Source organism: Sciurus carolinensis, chromosome 17 (genome assembly GCF_902686445.1).
Source record: "Sciurus carolinensis chromosome 17, mSciCar1.2, whole genome shotgun sequence".
NCBI classification, from domain to species: domain Eukaryota; kingdom Metazoa; phylum Chordata; class Mammalia; order Rodentia; family Sciuridae; genus Sciurus; species Sciurus carolinensis.
The window spans coordinates 2,806,218-2,827,624 of NC_062229.1; the positions used below are offsets into that span (position 1 = coordinate 2,806,218).

A 21,407-nucleotide genomic window follows, 5' to 3' on the forward strand; every position below is an offset into this window, starting at 1 on the left:
GCCCCCAGCACGGCCTCCGGCAACTCCCAAACGCCGTTTTCGCGGGAAAAAAATCAGAGCAGCTGGCAGCGCGGCGGGCAGCGTTGGCCGAGCGGGTGCTCCGGGTCGGGGATCCGAGCCACGCACGCAGTTCCTTCACCATCCCCAGCAGGCCAGGCGCGCAGGCGGGAGAGTGGATCACGGCGGCCACAGAGGTGAGTTGCAGGGCGGATCCGGGTGCCAGTCTGGGCCGGGAGCACTGGGTGCCCAGGACTCGGGGACTTTGCAAAACTTTCCCGCGTGGTCTGGGACGCGCGGCCAGCATGGGCGCACGCATGCCCGCAAGGGGGCTGTCCTGCACACGGTCCCGGGATCCGGACCCTTTACCACTCCTCCCCCTGGCACACCGGCTAGGGCAAGGACGAGCGGTAAGCGGCGGAACTGGGCGGGGGTCGCGCGGGCCGGGTGGGGGAGGGCCCGGTGAGCCGCGGGGGAGGATGTCAGGCTCCGCGCCTGCGCGCGGGGCGCCCCGCGATTCAATTGTCGCGCCCGAGCCTGATTTCGCGCGCCCTGAGTTCCCCGGGTGCGTCTGGACCAATAGGGCGCGAGCGGGGCGGGGCGTCCGGGTGCGGCGGGGCCAATAAGAGGCGGCCCAAGTGAAGGGGGGCGGGACTTGGCGAGAGGGGCCCCTCGGTCGGTCCGGGCGGTGGGGGTGGGCGTGGGTTTGCTGGCGCTACCCGCGCGGCGCGGGCAGAGTGCCGGAGGGTCGCTGGGGCCGCGCTTCGGGAGTCCGGGGAGGCGCAGGCCGCCGTGGGGCCGAGGTGAGTCGCCCCACGCGCGCGGGGGCGGCCGGGACGGGGCGGCCGGTTGCCATGGCCACGGCGGGGCTGGCCGCGCACGCGCGCGGGGGGCTCCGAGGGGGTCCCGGGACCCGGGGGTCGCGGGTGGGGTCCGGTCCTACTTGGTCGCACTTGGTGGAGTTGCCCCGAGACTTCACAAGTTGCGGCGCACTCCGGACTTTGGGAATTCCCTCTTCCGTAGTCACGAATCCCAGGAATGAATGAACGAGCGGCGCGGCCACTCGGGGTGGCTGCGCGCCCCCGGCCCGGGCCTCCCCTGCCTCGGACCTGGTTTTTCTGTGAATGGGTAGTGGGCTGCGCTGGATGGCCTGAGATCTCGTTTGCCCTCCCTGCTCAGTCCTGAACACTTGCTGGTCATTAAGACATTAAGTCCTTAATTTACTTTGCCTGGCCCTGGGTGAGACTTGGCAATCTTTGGGGACCAGGAGGCTGGGAGGCCATTCGGGGAGTTTCATACTGTCCACCAGCTGGACAGAAGCAACCATGATCCCAGTATAGTCTGACATGGCCTAGTGGCACAACTGACCCCACTCTCTCTCCCCCCTCAGCTCTGACACCATGTGGGTCCAGGTGCGCACCATGGACGGGAAGGAGACCCACACGGTGGACTCGCTGTCCAGGCTGACCAAAGTGGAAGAGCTGAGGCGCAAGATTCAAGAGCTGTTTCACGTGGAGCCGGGTCTGCAGAGGCTGTTTTACAGGGGCAAGCAGGTAAGCCAGCCCAGGCTGCCCGCTGGTCCACCTTTGTTCTTACTGGTCTAGGCACCCCGCCTCTGCCGCCACCAGCCGATAGTCTCCCCCCTCCGGTCCCGCTTCATGTCTCCCGGAAGAAGTCTTACAGAAACCTCAGATGCCTGCGAGGGAAGGAACAAAGGCCGGACTCACGTTGACACACCAGGCAGGCAGCTGGCACTTGAATTGATAGCATCTGGGCTTTTAAACTCTTATTTTTTTTTTTTTTTTTTTAAACTCCCCTCAAAATATTTTTCTAGAGAAAGAAGTTGGAGGCGACCGACAGCTTTGGAATTTTGAAGAAGGGCCTAGGCGCCTGATACAGCTAGGACAAAGGGACCAGGGTTTCTTTGAAAACACCCTGATAGCCCACAGCTTGCACCCGTGCCCTTTAATCGGCAGACTCCAGGGAAGGTTTTCTAGAAATCTGGATGAGTTTATTCAAAGTCTGGAGATGGTGCTTTCTGACCAGGCATTTCCGCCACTCCGGGCTGACCAGGTGGTCTCTGCGGGGGTCTCCTCTTCATTTCCGCGGGCTCTCTTCCCAGCCCCTTGCAGCATTTAAAGTGGCCGTCTTCCTGCGAGCAGCTGCCTGCACTTGGGACGATTTCTCGTTGGCACTTGGTGGTTTCTGTTTTGATTGGTGTCTTGGGGGACAGTGGGCAGGCCAGGAGTGGGGTTGCGGAGGGAATACGACGGTATGGTAGGAGGTATGGGTCCGTCTGCCGGGCTGGCCGGCAGTCGCCTGCGGCACGAGGCGAGGAGACTACTGAAGTGGATAAAAAGTCAGCTGGGTTGCCCGGGCCGGCTTGCTGGGTGGACTGGAGGCTGCTGCCATCTGCTGTCTAGGTTGCAGACACTCGCTGCTTGGCGGGCGCTTGGGGGCTGGTAGGCTTCTGCGTGCTTATTTGATGTGGTGATGCATTTCTGGGGCTTTTGGCGCCCTGGGAGACCCGTGTTGGCTCCTTCCTGTTGGAGGCTCGCTGATGACGTGGGTGTTCAGGAGTCACGTTGACAGTCCCGCTGGGGAGGAGAGCAGAGCCTGAGGACTCGGGTTGACTGGGCTGCCATCCCGGGCTCCCTCTGCCCCTCCTCTTCTCACGGTGGCTGCTTCTCGGGGAAGGCTGTGCGTGGTTTAAGGTTTGAGCTCAGCGTCTTTCAGTTCGCAAAGCCCTGCTGGAAACTGGTGTTCCTCGAGTTCCTGGCAGGTTGGACTGTAAGCTCAGGGCGTGAAGGTGGCGCAGTGCCTGCTCTTGGCCAGGCTCCGAGCCCACGGGTCCGTTTTCACCCGTGGGGTGTGCAGGCGAGACACGAGCCGCAGGCCCACAGACCTGCCGCGTGGTCCGCCTTCCCGCGGCTCCCTGGGTGCAGACTCCTGCCTTTCACCTTCGCCTTCAGCGTGCCCGCCAGGCACCGGAGCCCGTGTCCGTGGCTGTGGTCATCCACTTTTCTTCCTTAGGCCGCGCTCCTATGTAGTGGGGTGCGCTCGGTAAGCAGACAGGCGACGAATTCAGACATGGCCACATCCAGTCGGGCAGACCCCCGCTCCCTCCGTTCCTATGTGAAATCCGATCCGGGCAAGAGTGGGTCACGCTTTCTGGCGCTCTTGATCGCAGGACGCAGCTACCAGATGCCTGGTCGAGGACGCCTGGCGTGGCCCGCCCAGCAGGCTGGTGCCGGACACAACTGGACCCTTGAGTGTCAACGCTGCGTTTCTTGCCACAGTGCAGCTCTGCTAGCTGGGGAGGGCCCGCGTGCCTGTGCAGCCCTGGGGGCCGGCCGACGCTTGACCCTCGTCCAGGGCTCGTCCCATGCGGCAGCTTTGTAGGAAGATGTGTGCTGGCTTTGTTTTCCAGGCAGGGAGGCCGGGCCTCCGCAGTGACGCAGCGTCCCAGGGTACGCAGCTAGGAAGTGGCCAGGCGTGGGGAGGTGGGGGCGGCCGCAGGAGGGTGGGGACAGAGGTCCTCGCGCGAACCCAGCGGAACCAGAGAAACCAGCCCTCATTGCCGTTGCACATGGCTGTTCTGTTCACCTCCTTCCTTTGGGGCTGGAACCCGGGGCCTGGCACCTGCCAGGCAGTGCCCCACCCTCTGCCAGGTTCTTCTCTTCCGTTTAAAGAGACGTGGCACGGCAGCAGGAGGCCCCCAGTGCAGGCGACAGCAGAGGCCTGTCTTCAGGAAGCCAGGGTGGGGCGGCCTGGGGGTCCCCTCTGGGCTGCCCAGAGCAGCCGTAGGTTGCGTGGTTGGTGGAAATGTGGGACCAGCCCGCATGGGGACGTGGGCAGGAGGCCCAGCCTGGACCGGGGAGAGGCAGCTGGCAGTGTTTTGTTTTTGTTTTTGTTTTATTGTCCATGAAAATAACGACTGTCATTGGCGGTGCCTCAGCCTGCTCAGGTAGTGCCTGCGTGTCACCTAACCTTCCCAAAGCGACTTGCTTTCCCCGTTCCCTGTTGCAAACGTGGCTGCCGTGGCCCTCCACGTGGCAGCCTGTTGATACTCTCAGGTGGCCGGCGGGGTGGCCGGGACCTGGCTCCCAGGAAAGGCTGGGGAGCAGCTTAGCTTGGGGCTCCCCGTGGCACGGAGGACGCTGGAGCAGGGCGCTTTCTGGGTGGCGGCTTGGGCACTGCAGGTGCTGGGCACTTCCCGGGCCTCCACCACTCCCGCCTGGAGCTCCCCCAATTGTGACAGCCACACATGTCCCCAGATATGGTCCCAGGGCCCCTGGGGCAGAATGGCCCAGCTGAAAACTGCTAATTTATACATAATTCAGGAAAAGAGCCAACTGCCAGGCCTGCCTTTAAGGCCATGGCCAGGTCAGTGTGACCAGGAATGCCCTCCACAGGGGGCCTGGCGGTCTGCTGCGGTCGGCTTGGCCCTGTCCTCGGACGGGAGGATCAGGTGGCAATGTGACAGCCCCTCAGAAACCAGAGGCCTGTCCTTGAGGCTGACTCTCTGGGGCCAGCAGGCACCTGTGGAGGGCGGGGGTATTCGTGGCCATGGCCTGGGGACCTCCGCTCAGGTCCGCTCTGCACTGCAGTACAGAAGCCACCCGCAGAGGCATGGCCTCGTCCAGTGCGGCTTCCTCAGGGCCTGGAGTGGCCACTCGGCGTCCAGCTGCTCGCGGCCGACGTGAGACCCGGCTCCCAACCCCCAAAGCAGCCGTGCTGCTGGAGAGCCCGCCAGGCCCCCTCCCCAGGCCCCTGTCTCCGCCTGGGGGCCTGTCCCCTGCGGACCGACTGGAGCAGGCCTGGCGCCGGGCTTCCCCACCGCCTGCCTCGGTGTTGAGGGACAGTCAGGGACGTCCAGGTGCCAGAAGTCTCGCAGCACGTCCCTCGCAGCTGTACGTTCCTCAGTCCTCGCGAGGCTGCCCTGAGTGCGGCAGCTGCCAGCACCTGGCACCTCTGCCAGTCCTGGGCCTTGCCGGTCCCTGCAGTGGTGCCCAGGGCATGTCCTCAGCCAGCCGGCCTCCCGGAGGGCTGAGCTTGCCGTTGGCAGGAGCTAGCCATGTGCCCGGCGTGGCCGTCCCTGAGGTGTGGTCCCTGTTGCTCCTGGGTGTGCTGCCCCCGCCCCACGGCACCCTCCCGGGACGTACTCCTGCCTCCTGCCTGGCGGTCGGTCGGACTCTCTGTCCACTGCTGCAGACCCTACAGGCCCTCCTGGCCAGGCTGATGGGACAGAGGGGGCCAGGACAGTCCCTGCTTGCTTCTCGCTCCCAGATGACGTGGCCTGGTGACGTCGTGGTAGCGTCTTGGTTTGTGTCGGTTCACCCTGCGCAGCATAGAGGTCGCCTCACGATGTGGTCCTGGGGTCACGGCATCCCTGCTGCCACAGCCCAGGGAGCAGACCACGCCCGCTGGACCTTGGTTCCCGGCCGCAGCCTGGCTCCTCCCAGAGCTGCCCCTGCGGCTGCACGGAGGCCGCATCCCTTTACAGACGGCACCTGGTGCCTGCCTTGGTTGCGGTCTGTTCCCTGGTCTGTGTGCGCCAGAGCTGCCCTGAGCCCTGGTGACCCCGGGGAAGACCTGGGTGCACCACCCGTTTTTACTCTTGATGTGACAATCCTGGGCTTCTTGATTGTCCCCTTTTTTTCGCCATTAAATGCAGGGTTGCCATGGATCGAGTGGCGTGACGGGCTGTGTCCTGGGACAGAAGTAGGTGCGTGGGTGCTTTTTGCTGATTTGTTTTTTTGTTAGTTGGTGTTTTGGCACTGGGATTAAACCACCACGGAGCTGCAGCCCAGCCCTTTTTAAGAACTCTTTTGAGACAGGGTTTCAGTAAGTTGCAGAGGCTGGCTCCCCCTTGCAGTCTCCTGCCTGGCCTTCTGAGCCGCGGGCGACGGGCTGGGCGAGGGCACAGCTGTGTTCAGCTTCGCTGCACTTGATGGGACATCAAGGAAGCTCACCGCCATGGAAACTCAAACCTGCTCGGTCACAGCTGAGAATAAAGCCCATGGCAGGGTGGCCCCGCGCACGCAGGTCCCCCGTGTGGCGCTCGGTGGTGAGGGTGAGCTTGCCTCCCACTCTCAGACCATGCGGACGGGAAACTGTCACAGGTGTAACTGTAGCGGGGTGGAACATATTTCTCAGGGGTTCGTAGGTCAGGCAGCCGGGACTCGGGGACACTGAAGTTCTGGACCACCAGGACTCCCTTCAGTGGCCCGGATGGAACCTGAAGCCAGCAGCAGAGAGTCTCCTGGGCTGCGTGCGTGGACCAGGGTGCGCAGACGGCACGAAGGCCAGGGCCAGCACGTGGTTCTTTCCCGTCTCACGTGGTGCTGAGGAGGGAGCCCGGCCCATGGGCTGGACCGGTGCCAAGCCCCGCCCAGCCCTGAGTGACAGCAGCCCTGCAGCCCTCACGGCAGCATCTAGCCAGCCTGTGAAGCCTGACTGAACGATAGCAGAGGCACCAGACCCCTCGTGTGATTGGAAATGACAGAAGGGGAGTCTAAATGACTTTAGTGGGTTGGAGGGAAAAATGTCATTGAATGAAAACATAGTCCTACCAGTGCAGCTGAGGATGCACGCACGGAGAGGGTTGTTTTGTACGGGGGATTGAACTCCGGGTTGCTGTACTGAGCCACACCCCCAGCCCTTTTTATGTTTTATTTTGAGGCAGAGTCTTGCTAATTTGCCGAGGCTGACCTCAAACTTGGAATCCTCCTGCCCTAGCCTCCCAAGCCATTGGGATTACAGGTGTGCACCACTGCACTGGGCTCTGATGGCGGGGGTTAGCCTCATGGTGCTTTTATTTGAAAAGACAATATAGGCTTAGAATTGATGAAATGAGTATCTGAAGTTAGAAAAGATCCACAGAATAATTCCAAAGCATTTAAAAGAGGAAGAAAGTAAAGATAACAGAGATTAAGGAAATAGGAACAAACAGCAAAGACTCAGTGCAGGTAGAAGCTGACCCTGCGGCAGCTCATGGAATGGACGCTGGCAGCAGTGGCCATGCTGGCCGTCCCCGCTGAGGCAGCCTGGGCAACTTGGGGGCCCTGTCTCAAGATAAAGAGGCTGGGGGTGTGGCTCAGTGGTGGACCCCCACCCCCTCCCTGGGTCTGCAAAGTCGAAAACCAGAATAGATCCTGGGAGGACCTAAGATGTGGCTGAAAGTGAAGGGGGTCGCCCGGGCTGGGAGTCCAGTCCCTCCCCAGCACCCACACGGCACCGTGGGTGGCCCACAGAACCAGGGCATTCCACGGCAGCCGTCCTGGGGCTCGGTCTAAGCGCCAGTTTCCTGGAGTTCAGGCTGACTCGCTCGTTAAACATGGAAAAATCGCTCTAGTGGTTAAAAATCCACTCCCAACGTCACCTGTGTGCAGTTGGATTAAGAGGGACGGACAGGCACGCGGCAGGCATGACTTGCCACGGCCAGTTTCCCCTGGGCCCCAGAGTGCCCCTGGGCTGTGGCCCGAACTCCCTGTGGGTGTTGTCATGGGACGGAGCCGGGCCTGGTGCGCAGGGGGCAGGCCCGCCGTGAGCTGACCTTTGGCCTTGCTTAATTCTTAGCATTAGAAGTGATGAGCTGGGGGTGACTTCCCATGCTCGGGCCTCTGTAGCTCCTGTTCGTGTCACCGACCTGGAGCTGGAATTTCAGGCTCCCCATCACCAGCCCAGACAGGGGACATCTGGCCTGCTCCCTGTACCCAGAAAGACATCCCTGTGGCCATGACCCAGCCGGTCAGACAGCGCCTGCTGCCTCCTTCCTGGTGTGTGAAGGGCTGGGGCTTGTGGGTTGTCCTGGGAGCGCTGTCCCTAGCCAGTTGAAGAGGGGCGGGGGGACTGGGTGCAGGCTGGGTCCCCCTCTGGTCTCCTGGGTCAGCCTGCCCTCTGGTCTGACCAGACCCTCACCAGGCTTCCCCTGTCTCCAGGCCTGTGTCCCCAGACTGGCTGCCTCCCCCCGGGTGCCACTGTTGCCCCTGGTCTCTCCGCTCCGACTCGGTCTGTCCAAGTGGACAGACGGGGTGTGGCCCCACGCTGGCCTGGCCTCGCCTCACTGCCTGCCCTGCTGGCGTGTCCATGCTGCTGGGTTGGCACAGGTGCCTGCCCTCCGGGGCTCCCACCTCTGGCCCCACTGGGCAGTGGTCGCGCCCTCCCTCTGCTGGGCTGTGCTGCCCTCAGTGCAGGTGGTGTCTCTGTGCTGGGCTGCTGACCTTGGCACGCACAGGTGCAGAGCCCTCGTGGGGATCAGAGAGACAGGTTTGTCCAGCCCTTGCTCAGTCGGCGTGATGGGCACTTGCAGGGTCTCTGCCAGGCGGCGTTGGGACTCTGGTCTCGACTGGGGAGGGGGCTCCTGGCCCGGAGTGGGCAAAGGCCAGGGACACTGCTCTGCCCAGGACACCCAACCAGCAGTGAGGGGACCAGGGTCTGTGTGACGGCGTGGCGCAGCCCTGGGGTGCACCAGGGGCACGGCTGGCCATCGGTGGGCTTCCTGGGGACAGTGTTGGGGACGGTGCCTTCTCTCCCCCTCTTGGTTCACAGCAGAACCGTCCCTGCCCACAAGGGCAGTCCAGGGTGGCCTGCCTGGACACGTCATCCTTGGAGCCCAGTCCTCATCTGGGCCTACCTGCGTAGGGGACTTCTGTGGGTGTGGACAGGCGGCCACATGCGTCCCGGTGACAGTGCCGCAGCACGAGCCCTGGTGGGCCTATGCTGGGTGGGGGTGCGGGCGGGCTCCCCTCCAGCAGCCGCTGCCTCCAGTCCTGCACACCCCACCCCTGGTGTCCCTGCTGCCCTGCTGTTTCCGTCTGGCTCTCGCTGAGCACCAGGTCCTGGGGTCCATCCAGGCTGCTGTTCGAGGCTGAGGGATGCTCCAGGTGTGGATGGCCAGCCGCGTGTCCCTCCGTCTCTGGGTGGATTGGCCGTAGTGGATGGTGCCGTGTGATCACGTCTGTCCACTTGTCTTCCTGGGCGCAGCACCTGTGGCAGCTGCTCCTGTCTTGTGCGGTGGGCAGGCGGGCGTCCTGCAGGGCTCCTGGGATCCTGGCGGGGAGGTTCGCCTGCAGGCGGGGCCCTCTGGCCCCAGGTGTGCAGAGGGGGAGGGAGCGGCTTCCTGTCCTCCCTTCCTGCAGGGCTGGCTCTGCACCCAGCTGAATCTGCAGCAGGCACACTTGTGGTTGTCATGGCTGGGCTGCCCCTGGCATGGAGTAGGTGGAGGCTCTGCACCCTGCAGTGCCCTGGACACCCACCCGACAGCAGTCCACGGGGAGTGATCAGGTCCCAGCAGGGCATGGGGGGGTCCTGGTGGTGGGCAGGGTTGGGTGCTGCTGGCTGGCTTCTAGCAGGGCCCCCAAGATCCCTCCCTGGGGCTCGGGACTGTGGGAGCTGCCCGGGGCATGCGCCATGGACGCCCAGGCCGTGTCCTGGGTCCTGCAGGGTGCTGGGCAGCAGCCCTGGTCTCTGCCATTCTAGGCCAGGACACCAGGCACCGCGTGTCCCCGGTTGTGGCCAGGTATGTTCTGGGCAGTCTGAGAGATGGCAGTGACATGTGCTCTTTGTAAGGAGCCACGCGGTCCAGCGGTCTCCGGAAGGGGGGCTGTGTCCTGCCGGCGGGCCACGCCCCCTAGGGGCCTTTCCTGGGCTGCTCTGGCGGGAGACTCTGCCTGGAGGCCTGCAGGCTGGGCGTGGCCGCAGCTCTGCCCTGGTCTCTGCAGATGGAGGACGGCCACACGCTCTTCGACTACGACGTGCGCCTGAATGACATCATCCAGCTCCTGGTCCGCCAGAGCCTCGTGCTGCCGCCCAGCCTCAAGGAGAGGGACCCCGAGCTCTCGGACACCGACTCCGGCTGCTGCTTGGGCCAGAGCGAGTCGGACAAGTCCTCCACCCACGGGGAGGCAGCCGCGGAGACTGACGGCACAACCGGCCCGGAGGGCGAGGACGCGCAGGAGGAGACGGAGCTGGGGCTGTACAAGGTGAGGCTGCGGCCCTGCCCGCCGGCTGCCCCGCTCCTGCCCTCCAAGTGGCCAGGGCGGCCTTTGTGCTCCCGTGGGCGAGCACAGTCCTCTGGGATTCCTGGGTGACCCTTGAAGGGTGGAGCCCAGCACTGGGGCTGTAGGCGTCCCCTCTGGCCAGCTTGGTGGCTGACATCTCTGCATTTGCCGCCCACTCTGAAATCAGGAGGTTTTCGTGGGAGGCTCTGCCTCCCTGGGCCGCGGGGAGCCAGGTGGTGTCCCGTGTGGCCCGTGGCTGGCTCCTGGTGTGTGGGGTGGGCGAGGCCAGGGGCTGCCAGCTCCCTCCACGTGGCCGCCGCCAGTCAGCGCCCTCGCCCCTCCAGGTCAACGAGTACGTGGACGCCCGGGACACCAGCATGGGCGCGTGGTTTGAGGCCCAGGTGGTCAGGGTGTTGAGGAAGCCACCGTCCCAGGACGAGCCCAGCAGCTCCGCTGCCAGCCCGACTCCGGAGGAGGACGTCATTTACCACGTGAAATATGACGAGTGAGTGTCCGGCGCCAGCCTGACGTGGAGCCTGGCTGCCTGGAGCGGGACCAGCCCTGGGCTCTGCGTCCGGTTTCAGCCACACCTGGTGTTGTGGCCGGAGCCGCCGTGCGTCTCGGTCCTCTTCCCAGGGGAGGCTCTGTTGTGCGGTGTTCACTGAGCACCTGCTGGGTCCCCAGCACAGGCGTCAGGCGTGAGTGGACGCCAGACAGGACGCTGTCTTCCCGGAGGTGTGACTACTGGGCCACCATCTGCCCTGGTCCCGGAGGCTGGAGTCAGGGCAGGAGCAGAGGCAGGTTTGTGGCCCTTCCTGCCTGTGGTCAGTCTTCTCAGGTGCTCTCACAGGTGGCTCTGTCCTTTCCCTGGAGGGTCCTGGGCCACTGGCTGAGTGCCTCCCGCTGGTGTGAGCGCCTGTGACCTTGGCCGCCCCATAGTGCTGGGCATGAGGCCTCTCCTGCACTGAAGGGGGCCGTGGTCAGCTGAGCCTGTGACCCAGCCCAGCACCTGGGCAGCAGGCTTCTTGGCCCCTGGTGGGCCTGTCCTTTCCAGAGCCCAGTCTGCCCCCCTGAGCTCAGCTCTGTAAAGTTACTGGGGAGAAGGAATCCAGTCGATCCTGCTGGACAAGAGTCCTGTCCTCTTGGTGGGGGTCCGCAAACGGACCCGAGGGCAGACCTGGCTCCTTCTGTTTTGTAGGTAGAGCTTTATTGGAAGATGGTAGCGCCATTAGTTGGGAAGCTACCCACGGCAGTGGCGGATAGAAAGCATTTGCTGCTGGGCCTTCGCAGAGGACGCCTGCGGCCCGGCCTGGGTCTGGTCCCCCTGTGGTCCAGGCTGTCCTGCTGCGTGCTTGCTTGAGCTGCACTCCTGGGTGCCCTTGCCTGACTGGGTGACGACTTCTCGTCAGTCCACGTCCAGCCCGTCGCAGTTACAGAGGAGCATGTGCTCCCCTCCTGCACACAGCAAAGGCTGGAGGCCCTGGGCTGCCATGCCTGGCACCCACCTGGCCGGACAGTAGTGACCGGCAGGCTCTGGAGCTGGAGGTCCAGGTCAGGGTGCCCCACCCCTCCTCCCTTCATCTCCATGGTGTCCCTGTCCCCTTGCTGAAGGCGCCAGGCCCGCCCGCTCCAGGGACCTCACCTTGGTGTGATGACCTCCGCACCATTTCCAGAGCGGCCCTGGGCCTGGTTAGGCTGTGGCCCCTATGAAGCACTGCCTGCCGTGTGCGTCCCCGAGGCCCTGCTGTGAGGCCGTGCAGCCAGTTCTGCGCCAGCCTCCGAGCTGGCTGGAGGTCAAGCCTCACCCTGTGGGTCCGGGTCCTACAGGAGGTCAGCTTGCGCTCTCCTTGCAGCTACCCTGAGAACGGCGTGGTCTCCATGAGCTCCGGGGACGTCCGCGCGCGCGCCCGCACCATCCTCAAGTGGCAGGAGCTGGAGGTGGGCCAGGTGGTGATGCTCAACTACAACCCCGACCATCCCAAGGAGCGCGGCTTCTGGTACGACGCCGAGATCACCAGGAAGCGGGAGACCCGGACGGTGCGGGAGCTCTATGCCAACGTCAAGCTCGGGTGAGCCCCAGGCCCAGGCCCCCCGGGGAGACCTCAGCTGGGGCCCAGCGCCTGCCCGGTGCGTTTCCAGTTTTCCTGAGCCCCCAGGGGTGCAGACAGGCTCAGGGAAGGGCGCGGCCCCGCCACGCGGATGCGTCCTGTCTGCCTGCTGGGTGCTCACGGGAGGGCTCCTGCAGGGACAGGGACAGCACTCGGGAGCCAGGACATGCCCCTGCTGCTGCCTCCCCCTTTCTCTTTCAAAGAGCCGCACCCGGGTCTCGCACCCTTGCTCAGGCAGGTCCCTGACTCCCAGGCTCCAGGGACTCTGCTGCCTCCGCCTGTCGCTGGGACCGTAGGGCCTGTGTGGCACCTGCCCATGGCCCTCTCCTAGCTCCCTCCGCCCCTCCAGGCCAGCCTTGGCCTTCTCGCCCGCGTGGTTCTGTTGTGCCCAGGGCGTCACGTAGGTGGGGCGTAGTGGCCCTGGAAGCCTCGGGGGTCGGCTTTCCCTCTGCGTGACACCTTGTTGCCCATGTCAGTGGCTGAGCAGTGTCCCACGGCACAGGGCCGCTGGCCAGCCGTGCACGTGGCCAGGGCATGTGCCTGGCTCCAGGTGTACTGTTCCTGTGGTGCTGGGGGAGCCGGGGCCTCGGGTGCCCCGCCTGGGAGCCCGCCCAGCCGTCCAGGTTGGCCGAGCGTGTGCGCGGTGGTCTTTCTTGAGGAGCTGCTTGTAGTCGGCTGGGACCGCGCGGGTGTGGCGGTGCGGGGGAGGTGGGGTGAGTGGAGCGCCTGGCCTGCGCCGCGCCCGCCTCCGCCCTGCTCTGCGAGCGGCTCGCCACCTCTCCTGGTCGGCAGCTCGGCTGTGCGTGGCACCGTTCCTTGATCTTGTCGCCACATCTTCCTGAGGCGCTGAGGGTGGACCTCAGGCCTCAGCGGGGCCAGGCCAGCTCCACCACAGCCCGCGCCCAGCCCGCCGTTGGGCTGGAGGCTGGCTGCTTTCTTCCCTTTAGTCTGCTCTTTGGGTTTCCTGCCCAGCCTGCCTGGCTCTTGGGTGGCCCGGCTCTTCGCGAGTGCTGGAGGCGGCCTCCTCCTGAGGACGGCCTCCGCTGCCCTCGCCCTCGCACCTGTAGCTGCTCGCAACATGCGTTGCTAATTGTATTTAAAAGTTTTTGAGACTTTCTCTGACTTGCTTATTGGGAAGGGTGGTGTTGAGATTTTCCCGTTATCTTTTTATTTTGTACTTAGGTCTGAACCCAGGAGCACCTGACCGCAGAGCTGCGCCCCAGTCCTTTCTAGTTTTTATTTTGAGACAGGGCCTCACTGAGTGGCTGAGGCTGGCTTGAACTTGTGATCCTCCTGCCTCAGCCTCCTAGTCATTGGGATTGCAGGCGTGTGCCATCTGCCTGGCTTCCCACTGGCTTTTTTCTTTTTATTAAATACTTCATTTTCATGTGGTGCTGAGGATTGAACGTGGTGCCTCACGCTTGCCAGGCAAGAGCTCTACCACTGAGCCACAGCCCAGCCCCTTTGTCTTCTGAAGAGTGACTTCCTTGTGGTCAGAGAGCACATTCTGCATGATTTCAGGTCCTCGACGTTTGTTTTTGGCGCAGGACCTGACCTCTCTTGGCGACTGTCCTGTGGGTGCTGGTGAAGGTGGTGCGCACGCGCTCGGGCTCGGGTCCTGCCGGCCGGGGCTCGGATCCGTGTGCTCCCTGGCTGTCTTCGGTCGCTGTGCTCTGGGTCTGTCTGTTCTGTGGCCTCCTTTGCGGTCTAGGGCCCACGGCTTCGTGATCACGTGTGTGCATGTGCGTGCGCTTGGTGCCTGGATGGGCCAGGCCTGGCGTGCTGTTCCGTGTTGGCGTGTGCTCTGTGCGTGCTGTTCTGAGATGTACGGTTCCGCCTGTGTCTACCATTAACCTGGGCTTGAAGCGCCGGGGTGTCTGTGGTTTGTGTCCTCTGGGATTGGCTGGTGGGGCCGCGCCGATCCTGCCATTTAAGGTACAGAAGGAGCTTTGGGGCGTTGTCACGGGCAGCTCTGCGCGGGCAGCTGGGTCCACCCTGGGGCCCACCACCCTCCCAGACTCCTGGGAAGACGCAGGCTTGTCGTCCTCGGTGTCTGATTCAGTCGGACTTTGGAGGGAGGTGCAGTGTGGCCTGTGTGCCGGGCCCTGGGCCCGTTCCGGCTGTCGGGGAGCCAGCTGTGTCCACGGCGCTGTGAGGGGCTGTTGAGGACTCGCGGAGTGTCCTAGTAACGTTCCGGAATGTCATCCCCAGGGGCGATGCTCTCAATGACTGTCGGATCGTCTTTGTGGACGAAGTCTTCAAGATCGAGCGCCCGGGCGAAGGGAGCCCCGTGGTCGAGAGCCCCATGAGACGTGAGTCTGGGCCCCACGTCGCAGCTGGGGTCCCGGTGCCGGCTGGCCCTGCGCGCCTGACCCTGCTCCCGGTGTGCAGGGAAGAGCGGCCCCTCCTGCAAGTATTGCAAGGACGACCCCAGCAAGCTGTGCCGCGTCTGCGCCTGCCGCCAGTGCGGGGGGCGCGAGGCCCCGGACAAGCAGCTCCTGTGCGACGAGTGCGACATGGCCTACCACCTCTACTGCCTCCGCCCGCCCCTCAGCAGCGTGCCCACCGAGGCGGAGTGGTGAGCCGGCGGGCGGCCGGGGGACAGGCTCCGGGCTCTGGTGTCCGCCAAAGCAGCCCCGAGGCCGCTGCGCTCTCGGCTTGTGCTGTGACCTGGTGGCGGTGGCCGACCTGCTGGGCTCCCTGCCCCGTCCCTGTCGGGACTCTGAGCAGCAGGACGGTGGGGAGGCCTCCCCAGGGGTGGACGCCACTGCACGTGGCGGTGAGGTTCCCACGGCGACCCGGAGGCGGGGCTCCGACTTTAACCAACGTGAACGCACACGAGTGGCCCTGTGTGCTGCGCAGTCGGGGGCGGCGCAGAGAGCACCCGTGCGGGGGTGACGTCCCTGCCGTCACAGGTACTGTCCCGACTGTCGGAATGACGCCAGCGAGGTGGTGTTGGCCGGGGAGAAGCTGAAGGAGAGCAAGAGGAAGGCGAAGATGGCGTCTGCCACGTCGTCCTCGCAGCGGGACTGGGGCAAGGTGGGCTGCCCTCCCGTCTGCCGCCCGCTGCCCGCTGCCCCGGTCACGGCCACTCACGCTGTCCCTTTGCTTCCCTGGTGGACAGGGCATGGCGTGTGTGGGGCGCACAAAGGAGTGCACCATCGTCCCCTCCAACCACTACGGACCCATCCCGGGCATCCCCGTGGGCACCATGTGGCGCTTCCGAGTCCAGGTACCTGGGTGTCCCGGCCACGGGCTCATCTGCACCTCGGGCTGTTTCGTCATGTGCGGGGCGAGCAGCAGCCCGAACCCCGAGTCTGCCCAGCAGAGGGTGGTGTCGGCGTACAATGTCCTCATCCCCAGCCGTGGCTGCTGGCTGCTCCCGGGCACGGGAGGCGTGGCCAAGACGGGCAGCAGCCGCCCGGTGGGGCTGGGCTCAGCAGGGCTGGCGGGGCTGGCGGGGCTGGCAGGCGGCATCTCCCGGCCTTGGCGCTCTGCCGGCCGGCGCAGCAGGTGCCAGTTCTTTGTGACGCGGTTGTAGGTCAGCGAGTCGGGAGTCCACAGGCCTCACGTGGCGGGCATCCACGGCCGGAGCAACGATGGCGCGTACTCCCTGGTGCTGGCCGGGGGCTACGAGGACGACGTGGTGAGTGTCGCCGAGTCGGGGGTTTTCTGCCGGGAGGATTGAGACCGCGGAGCCCGTCCCCAGCCCCTTCTGTTTGAAGACGGGCCTTGCCCCGTTGCTGAGGCGGGCCTTGGTCTTGGTGGTCCTCGCCTCGGCCTCCTGAGCCGCTGGGGCCCCGTGTGCACCGCGCCCCCGGCTGTGCTGTTTCCAGGTTGCGAAGTGCACAACTCGGCGTGCGTCTGCTTCTAAGCGTGGCTCCACCACGCGCAGTTCTAGTTACGTGCAGTCATGACACAGTCCAAAGACGTCGCCTTGAAAACTCGGACCCCAGACTCCATTCCGAGTGACGCACCCCGAGTGGCCGGAGCTCCTGCCTTCCTGGTTGCCCTTGGTCCAGGGTGTCTGCGTGGCAGGAGCTTCCCTCCCGTCAGTCGCCCAGTAGTGATCGATCGAGGTCGTCACACCAGCCGTCACACAGCAGTGCCATGCTCAGGTTGCCCTTGTTATGTGACGGGGCTCTAGGTTGTAAGGGCAGCCATGGTGCAGCTCCTAGGTGCTGAGAGGCTCTGCAGCGCTGCACGTGACGGGTGGAAGGAAAACCCTGTGCTGTTTCCCTGGACTCGTGCGGGGGAGTAGGAAGCTGCGACTGCTCTGTGCGTCCCCACTGTAGGAGCCACGGCCAGGCTGGGGACATGCCACCTCCAGGGCAAGGCCTCTCTAGTGTTCGGCAGTCAGGTCTCCATGTCCACGGGAGGTCTTGGAAGCGGCCATCGTCGGCTTCTGTGTTGCTGTGATCAAACACCTGACGAGAACAACTTGGGGGTTGGGCTCTTGGGGTCAGAGGTCGCAGTCCACAGACAGCCAAGTCCCTGCTCTGGGCCCCAGGGCGGCAGCGCGTCCTGGCAGACAGGCCCTGTGGAGAAGGGCGCAGCCCGTGGTGGCCAGGAAGCGGGAGGGGCAGGGGCCGTGGGGGGACACGTCCTGACAGCCTGGCCCGCCACCTCCCGCCACGCTCGCCTGCTTCCAGCACCTTGGCCCGGCCATCTCACCTCCGAACCTCCTGCACTGACCCAGGAGCTGTGGGGGACACTTCCCACCCAGCCCACCACAGAATGCCCCTCGGTGGCCAGGGAGGGGACTGTGCTGGGTGGCAGCCTTAAACGCGTGTGTGTGGCCACACAGCTGTCCCCACCGTCTCCACAACTGTCCCCACCGTCTCCACAACCGTCTCGTCCCCACGCTGAAACTGCCCCATTGGACACTCCGCCCCCCAGCTGGGCCCTCGTCCTTCCTGTCCTTGCGGCCTGCCCCCCAGGGCTTCCTGTGGGCGGATCCCACGTCATGTGCCGTCGCCTGGACTGTCCCTTGGAGTGCGGTGTTGCTAGAGCCGTCCCACTGCAGCGTGTGGCTCTGCTGCTTGTGGCTCTGCTGCTTGTCGCGGCTGCGATGGGGACCGTCGCGGGAGGCCACCTTCTGTCTGTGTCTGTGGACACTGGATGGTCTGCCCCTGGCTGCCGTGGACGGGCCGCAGTGTGTGGCCCCGAGCTTTGGGGGCGCGGGGAGCTCGGTGCTGAGACGGCACCAGGGACGCCCCGAGCCACCCGCGGCCCTTTTCACTTGGAGGCAGGGCTGCTGCTGCGGCTGGCCTGGAACCTGGCGCCCCTGCCTTGGCCGGGCTGCTGGGGTCTTGCCTGCACCAGGCGCCTGTGGTTCCTGTGCCCACGTGGGCTGTCGCGGTCACCCCAGCCCGTGCGGCTCACCGTCCCCCTCGTCTGTTGCAGGACCACGGGAATTTCTTCACATACACAGGCAGCGGCGGTCGCGACCTGTCCGGCAACAAGCGGACAGCGGAGCAGTCCTGTGATCAGAAGCTCACCAACACCAACAGGTACGTGCAGAGCCACCTCTCCGTGTCTCGTCGCCATGTCTGTTGGCGAGAGGCCTGCAGGCGCAAGCAGGAGGGCCGGGCTGCCTTCCGCTGTCTGCGGGAGGCTCGGGAGTCCCTGGGGACCAGAGCTCCCCCCCGCCCCCCGCAAGAGGCCAGGCGACTGTCCTCTCCCGTCGTGAGCACCCTGTCTCGCTGCGGGGCCCGCTCTGCCTCGAACAGCGGCCACAGCGGGTGGGAGTGAGGAGCGGTGGCCACCGAGGCCTCATCTGCAGAAGTCGCACAGCGGCCAGGAGTCTGCTGAGCCCCAGTCACAGGAGGGGTGGACGTCTTCAGCATGAGAGCTCAGAGGACTTAGAGGAGAGGAGACTTGACGTAGACAGCGAGACCTGTGAACAAAAGGCCACGTAGGGGGAGAGTGGGCACAGTGACCAAGATCATTGTTTTTTCTGTGTGAGAGACTTTGCTTGTTCTTAAACTTTTATATATAGATTTTTTTTTTTTTTTTAATTTTTTGTCATTCAGGATCAAACGCAGTGCCTCACACATGCTACCCGAGTGCTCTGCCACTGAGCCACAGCCCCAGGCCCTTGTTTGTTTGTATATTACAAATAATAAAACTAATAGAAGAAAAGAAAGGGTCAGGCGTAGTGGTCACACCTCTAATCAGGAGGCTGAGACAGGAGGATTGCAGGTTTGAGGCCAACCTGGGCAACTTAGTAGGACCCTGTCTCAAAAGAAAAGACAAAAAGGAAAGGACTTGCAAGTAACTCAAGACAGAAATGCAGAGTCTAGGACCACGAAGAGCTGCTCGCCCTGGCAGTCAGAGCACCGCAGGTCGAAGCCGTGGCGCGACCCGTTTTCTCCCTGTGAAATCAGCCCCAGAGTCGCGAACAGGGAGGCGCGTTGCATTTCTGGTAGAAAGACAAATTGGAGCCAAGTTTCTGGAAAGCTCTTTGTATGTATGAAGAACCTTAAAAACAGTCTTATTCGTGACCCTGTAACTGCTCTGAGGCGTGCTCGTAAGGACTGGGAACGTGCAGGTCCTGTGCAGGGACGTTGGTCTCATCCAAGGTAGCAACGCGCCCGTCACCGAGTACCCGAGGCGAGCAGGTTGCTCTGAGCTTGCTCGGTGGAGTGTCTTCGTTCTGGGGACTGTGATCCTGGTTGGGAAAGGAGTATCAGGGCTGCTCGTGGGTCGCCTGTGGGGTGGAGTCTGGGCACAAACCTCTGCAGTCCTGTTGGAGGACAGTGCTGGTCTCTCGCCAAACTGCCGAGGGGCCTCCTGGCCTGGCGGTCCCCACCCCACCCGGTAGGCCTCCTGACGTCGTGCTGGGTCGGGCTCCCGTGGCTGTAGGACAGTCGACGCTGAGCTGGAGGCCAGGGTGTGAGGCCCGGGTGGACAGGGCCATGCTGGCTCTGGGGCTCCAGTGTCCATTCCAGCACGTGATGGTGGCCCGTCACTCGGCTCTGTCGTTAGCGAATGCCTCAGAAGCGGCTTATAGGGAGTTCCAGGAGTTCTAGGCCGTGGCTGTGGGGTTTCTGTCCCTGCTTGGGTGGCCCTGCTGCTTGGCCTCCGGTAGGGAGGCAGCCGGAGGTGCTCACAATGGGAGAAAGCTGCTCCCTGGTGGCAGGGGGAGGGGGCTGGCTCCACCTTGGGGACACTGCCGGTCTGAGCTGTGGGGCCTACGTCCCTGGCATGACTCGGGTCTCGGCATCGTCTCCTCAGGGTGTCCTCCCTCGCTATCTGGTTTTTGGGTCTTTTTCTTAAACGGACCAGTGGAGCCCAGGGCCTCGCCAAGTCTCCACCGAGCTGCGCCCCCAGCCCTTTTGTTTTGAGATAGCGTCTGAGTGGCCCAGGCTGGCCTTGAACTTGAGCTCCTCCTGCCGCGGCCTCCTGAGGAGCCGGAGCGGCAGGCCTGGGCAGACCATGCCGGCGCCCGGCCTCCCTCCTTCAGCCCCACTGCCCAGTGGTGCCCCTGCAGAGACCTGCTTCCCGAGCGGGCGCGCTCACGGGTTCCCGCCTGGGCGCCTGCGCCTCTCGGTTGCGTTCCAGCCTCACGCGCCCCGCCTCCCTGCAGGGCGCTGGCTCTCAACTGCAGTGCCCCCATCAACGACCAGGAGGGGGCCGAGGCCAAGGACTGGCGGTCGGGGAAGCCAGTCAGGGTGGTGCGGAACATGAAGGGCGGGAAGCACAGCAAGTACGCGCCCGCCGAGGGCAACCGCTACGACGGCATCTACAAGGTGAGCGTGCCCGGCCCCCCCCAGGCCCTGGCAGGCGGCGCGCCCGCTCAGCCGACCTGACCGCCGCTCCCACTCCCGCAGGTGGTCAAGTACTGGCCCGAGAAGGGCAAGTCCGGCTTCCTCGTGTGGCGCTACCTCTTGCGGAGGGACGACGAGGAGCCGGGGCCCTGGACGAAGGAAGGGAAGGACCGGATCAAGAGACTGGGGCTGACCATGCAGGTGCGTCTGGCTGGGTCGCCACGGGCCCGGCACTGCCCGGCCTGCCACTTGGCGCGGTGGGGCCCAGTTTGGGACCCTTGTGGCTGGGCACATCACACCTGGGCCCGGGAGGTCCAGCCTCGAGTCCGTCTTGGAGCTGGCGTGGGCTGCAGCAGAGGCCGGCTCTGGGCCCCAGCTCGTGCTGGACTGCAGGCCTGTGGCTGGTGGTGTTGACGGTGCAGGCGACGTTTCGGTCTCGCATCAGCCCTGGGGCGCGCAGGCCGTGGCTGGTGGCTGTGGGAGGAGCTGGCGCCAGGCGCGGGTCTGGTCTCTGCCGTGGATCGCCCTTTACCCCTCTGCTAAGAGCAAAGTCGCCGGCAGGACTGGCACAAGCAGAGTGTGGAGAGACAGGTGAGGAGGCCCGCGGCTCGCCTCTGCGCACGGCTTCCCGCGGAAGCACCTAGGGCCGTGGAAGGGAGAACGATGGCGCCTACCTGGGTCACAAGGGTGTCCTTTGGGCATGTTCGTGCAGCGGAGGTTTCAGAGACCGAGGAACCGGGGACAAGAATGGCATGGTGGGGGCGGTCAGCTTCTGGTAAGCGCTTTCACTGGGACTCGAGCAAGCTGAAGAAGGCCGGGGCCAGGACGGCGTCTCCCGGGCCTCCCGGGCCTCCCGGGCTCCAGCCTTGTGCTCGACGCCCGTGTTGGTGGCGTGAGATACTCGCAGGATGGAAAACTTGGGGTTTGGGGTGAAGGTTGATTTCTTGATAAAACCACTGGAGAGTCACGTGACGGGCCAGATAGGGTGACATCCACCAGGCTGGTCAGGACTGGCGGGCTGCGGGCGGGAGGGGACGGGCGCCTGCTGGCAGGACCTGACGGCAGCGGGAACAGCGGCAGGGGATCTCGCAGTGGGTCCCACAGTGGGTGGCGCGGTCCTGAGGTGGGTGAGGCGCGGCGGTTGTGGCGCCTGGCAGGACCGTCCACATCCTGCCCCTGCATTTCCCTGGGTGGCAACTGGGCACAGGAGCCTGGGCTCTGGGGTGAACCGCACCCCAGTCCATGCTGCTCTGCTCTTGGGGGTGGCGTCAGATGCCTGTGGTGGGAGGCCTGGGAGGGACGCTGGGGCAGTGCCACTGGCCGGTCCAGGGCCTGCAGCCTGAAGCTGCCTCGCGGTCCTTCTCCCCTGCAGTATCCAGAGGGCTACCTGGAAGCGCTGGCCAACAGGGAGAGGGAAAAGGAGAACAGCAAGGGGGACGCTGCCGGCCAGGAGCAGGGCCGCGCTTCCCCCAAGAAGGGCAAGGGCAAGTGGAAGCGGAAGTCCACAGGTGGGTGCCCGCACAGCC

General features: G+C 64.5%; 1 protein-coding gene and 1 long non-coding RNA gene across 4 annotated transcripts in view; one reads left to right on the forward strand and one right to left on the reverse strand.

Moving 5' to 3' along the window:
* Uhrf1 (ubiquitin like with PHD and ring finger domains 1) overlaps positions 1–21,407 on the forward strand; it is a 24,695-nt gene continuing 3,288 nt past the window's right edge. Inside the window, exons 1-14 of one of the 3 annotated variants that reach the window (XM_047532544.1) lie at positions 1–194; positions 1,388–1,550; positions 9,723–9,983; positions 10,346–10,506; positions 11,855–12,070; positions 14,321–14,421; positions 14,501–14,687; positions 15,025–15,148; positions 15,234–15,341; positions 15,651–15,755; positions 17,516–17,622; positions 19,701–19,863; positions 19,945–20,082; positions 21,254–21,389. In XM_047532544.1, the coding sequence (XP_047388500.1) occupies positions 1,398–1,550; positions 9,723–9,983; positions 10,346–10,506; positions 11,855–12,070; positions 14,321–14,421; positions 14,501–14,687; positions 15,025–15,148; positions 15,234–15,341; positions 15,651–15,755; positions 17,516–17,622; positions 19,701–19,863; positions 19,945–20,082; positions 21,254–21,389 (1,960 nt within the window). In that variant the 5' untranslated portion in view covers positions 1–194; positions 1,388–1,397. Of the gene's footprint in view, positions 195–687; positions 801–1,217; positions 1,237–1,387; positions 1,551–9,722; positions 9,984–10,345; positions 10,507–11,854; positions 12,071–14,320; positions 14,422–14,500; positions 14,688–15,024; positions 15,149–15,233; positions 15,342–15,650; positions 15,756–17,515; positions 17,623–19,700; positions 19,864–19,944; positions 20,083–21,253; positions 21,390–21,407 lie in introns of those variants that run through there. The other 2 variants (XM_047532545.1, XM_047532546.1) reach the window with 2 other exon arrangements.
* LOC124969581 (uncharacterized) overlaps positions 18,166–21,407 on the reverse strand; it is a 10,364-nt gene continuing 7,122 nt past the window's right edge. The window contains exon 5 of the long non-coding RNA XR_007105987.1: positions 18,166–21,277. This is a non-coding gene — a long non-coding RNA (uncharacterized LOC124969581). The remainder of the gene's footprint in view (positions 21,278–21,407) is intronic.